General features: G+C 42.3%; 1 protein-coding gene across 1 annotated transcript; it reads right to left on the bottom strand.

Annotated features, from left to right (window-relative positions):
* Window positions 1-465: 465 nt before the first annotated feature.
* LOC148013619 (uncharacterized) lies at window positions 466-2,213 on the bottom strand. Its single transcript, XM_087668157.1, has 2 exons — window positions 1,962-2,213; window positions 466-705 (listed from the first exon to the last, which is right to left on the bottom strand). Exons 1-2 carry the CDS (start codon window positions 2,082-2,084, stop codon window positions 613-615), a joined length of 216 nt encoding a protein of 71 aa, XP_087524283.1. The 5' UTR covers window positions 2,085-2,213; the 3' UTR covers window positions 466-612.
* Window positions 2,214-2,633: the final 420 nt, after the last annotated feature.

Raw genomic sequence — 2,633 nt, 5'->3', positions numbered from 1 at the left:
TGAGTGCTCATACAACTTTGAGCTCTCTATGTTAGCCCTACTGTTGTCACTTACAGTGCATTTGATCCTCCTCCCAATGATACTTCCAAGGAGGACCAAGTGTTCAAAAGCCCGGATATAAACCCACAACCTCAAGATTATGAGCACAAGTTTCAACCAGTAGGACATCTCCTTTGGGACTGCTTGCATTGTAGCCTTCCCTTTACTAATCAGTAAACTGTTAGTCCAGACATGGTTCTAATTAAATCTGCCTTTATATTACATCCATCCATTAAGTATACAGGACGAAAGGTGTTGCTGAAAAAAAATCAAGGCTTTTTGTATCCAATCACATAGAACAGAAAAGTTGAGAGTACTAAATACTATATCACATGACGTACCATCAAAAATGGTGATATATTACAAATGCACTTGAGCAACCCTATGTTTCACTGACGTCTATGGAAACCAACCAAATACATGTCATAGTTATATTGGCCATGTTAAATTTAAATGGTATGGTTTTGAGGTATTACAAATACATACATCACAAGATGTCAGCATACAAAGTAACTCTGCACCAGTATATGGGTTTCTTGCAGTTACCAAAACACCTTGTGGCCTTGTGAATCATTAAGTAGATCCTGACGGAGGTGCGGGAACTGGTTCTTTTGGATGCTTGGAAGCAAAGTGATCAGTGAGCTGATTGTGATTTGCAAGCTGTGCCTGCAAGAATTTAGTAACTTTTAAGTAAATAATATTGGATCATGCTCCAGTTGGGTTGAGTTAACTCACCAAAAGTCAGTTTCAGCAAAAGGAATGGACTGAAAGAAGGCATAGAGAAGAGGGATAAGCCAGAGCTATGAGAAGCTGAATACAAGCCCTAAACTGTGACCAAGGAGTACCAACTAAAAGACTTGACTTGCTTGGCTATCCCACATCCTTCTACTCAAAAAAGTAGAACAAGCGCAAGCCTCTCACACATACTACCACTGTGTTCATATAATGAACTGCACAAATCACAATGCACATATGACCCATGTGAACTGCACAAATCCCAATGCCCATATGACCCATGTTCAAAGAATTGCAACGAACTGCACAAATCACATCACTTCAGCCACCCTGGTGCCAGCTTATCCAAACTTTAACATGCTATAAGAAGTTTTTCACATGTGGGAAAGCATGCTCATTTCCCTTGTTTTTCCCTATAGTGTCCAACATCATGAGCTTCTACTCAGAAGGCACTGCATAACTAGCTAGGTGCGGTTGGGGGCAGGGCCGGCTATGCAGTCCTTCTCTCATAGAAGCTCATGATGTTGTTGTAATTCACAGTGTGGGAATTACAGAAGGAATTTGCCTACAAGCTTTTGATATGATTAAAGACAATGTGATAACTCATATCATAAACCTTCCAGCTTGACAAAGTATGGGTTTGGAACAGTAGAATGATGTCTAGTCAACATGAATTCTGGGGTCTCAACCTTCCAGACTGCAATAAAAGGGTCAATTGATGCAGGTATGGATCCATTACTAATAGGCTACAGCCTAAAGAGGTTATGGAAACAGGTAAGCTCCCAGAATACAAAATGATAGATTGATGCAGGTATGAATCCATTACATAACAGCCTACATCCTAAATAGACTTATGGAAACAGGTAAGCCCCCAAAATACATTAAAAATGGCAAATTGATGCAAATATGGATCCATTCCATGGCAAACTACAGCCTAAAGGGATTTATGGAAACAGGTAAGCTCCCAGGACATTAAAAATGGCGAATTGATACAGGCATGGATCCATTGCATAACAGGCTACAGCCTAATTGAAACAGGTAGCCCCCCAGAATACATTGAAAATGGCAAATTGAGGCACTAACGGATTCATGACAGATGAAACTACAGCCTCAGCATTTGATAAACAGAGATTATAAAAGGGACTAAAGCGACAGGGGAAAAGAGAGGGAAGGTGTGATGTTGTTACCTTGCAGATGGGGCAGATGGTCTTGAGGGCAGCTGCGCGGGCATCCAGCTGCGACCCCTTGGGCTTCTGGTTGCGCTCTGCATTCCTCTTCTGGGCTTCGATCTTTTGCTTGCCTCTCGTCATCTCCTCCCCGCTGCCTCTCTCAAACCCCTCCCTGACTCTCTCGCTCTCTCTGCTCTTTCCTCCTCCCTCTTAAACACTGAAATGCCTTCTTTTAGCCTCTCTCTCTCTCTCTCTCTCTCTCTCTCTCTCTCTCTCTCTGCTCTTTCCTCCTCTCTCTTAACCACTGAAATGCCTTCTTTTAGCCTCTCTTTTTCGTAAAAGGTAATTGTATCAATTACGAAAAAAGGGTACAAGTTTTCATGATTACAAGATACAGGAGGGCTCTAAGCCAACATGTAAGATCCCAGTACTAAGCCACACAAAAGTTACACAAGTCATGGCAAAGACCCAGAGGAAATTGCCATATGCCAGGTAAGCAAGTCCTCCCGAGGGAGCAAGTCTGAGTGCTGAATGAGATCTATCTGCCAATGCAAGAGACCTTTAAGCCGGGCAATGTGTTTCGGTACATTAGAGGCGGAATCAAAAAGAAAGGCATTCCGAGTGGTCCAATTGTGCCAGCATCCCCAGAATTTGAAAAAGTGAAACAAGATCTTCATATGCAACTGTGGC

This window comes from Lygodium microphyllum, chromosome 26, assembly GCF_053477565.2.
Source record: "Lygodium microphyllum isolate KBCC chromosome 26, Lygodium_microphyllum_v1.1.10, whole genome shotgun sequence".
Lineage (NCBI taxonomy): Eukaryota > Viridiplantae > Streptophyta > Polypodiopsida > Schizaeales > Lygodiaceae > Lygodium > Lygodium microphyllum.
The sequence above is the reverse complement of the archived record's forward strand: the minus strand, read 5'-3'. Positions and strand labels throughout refer to the sequence as shown.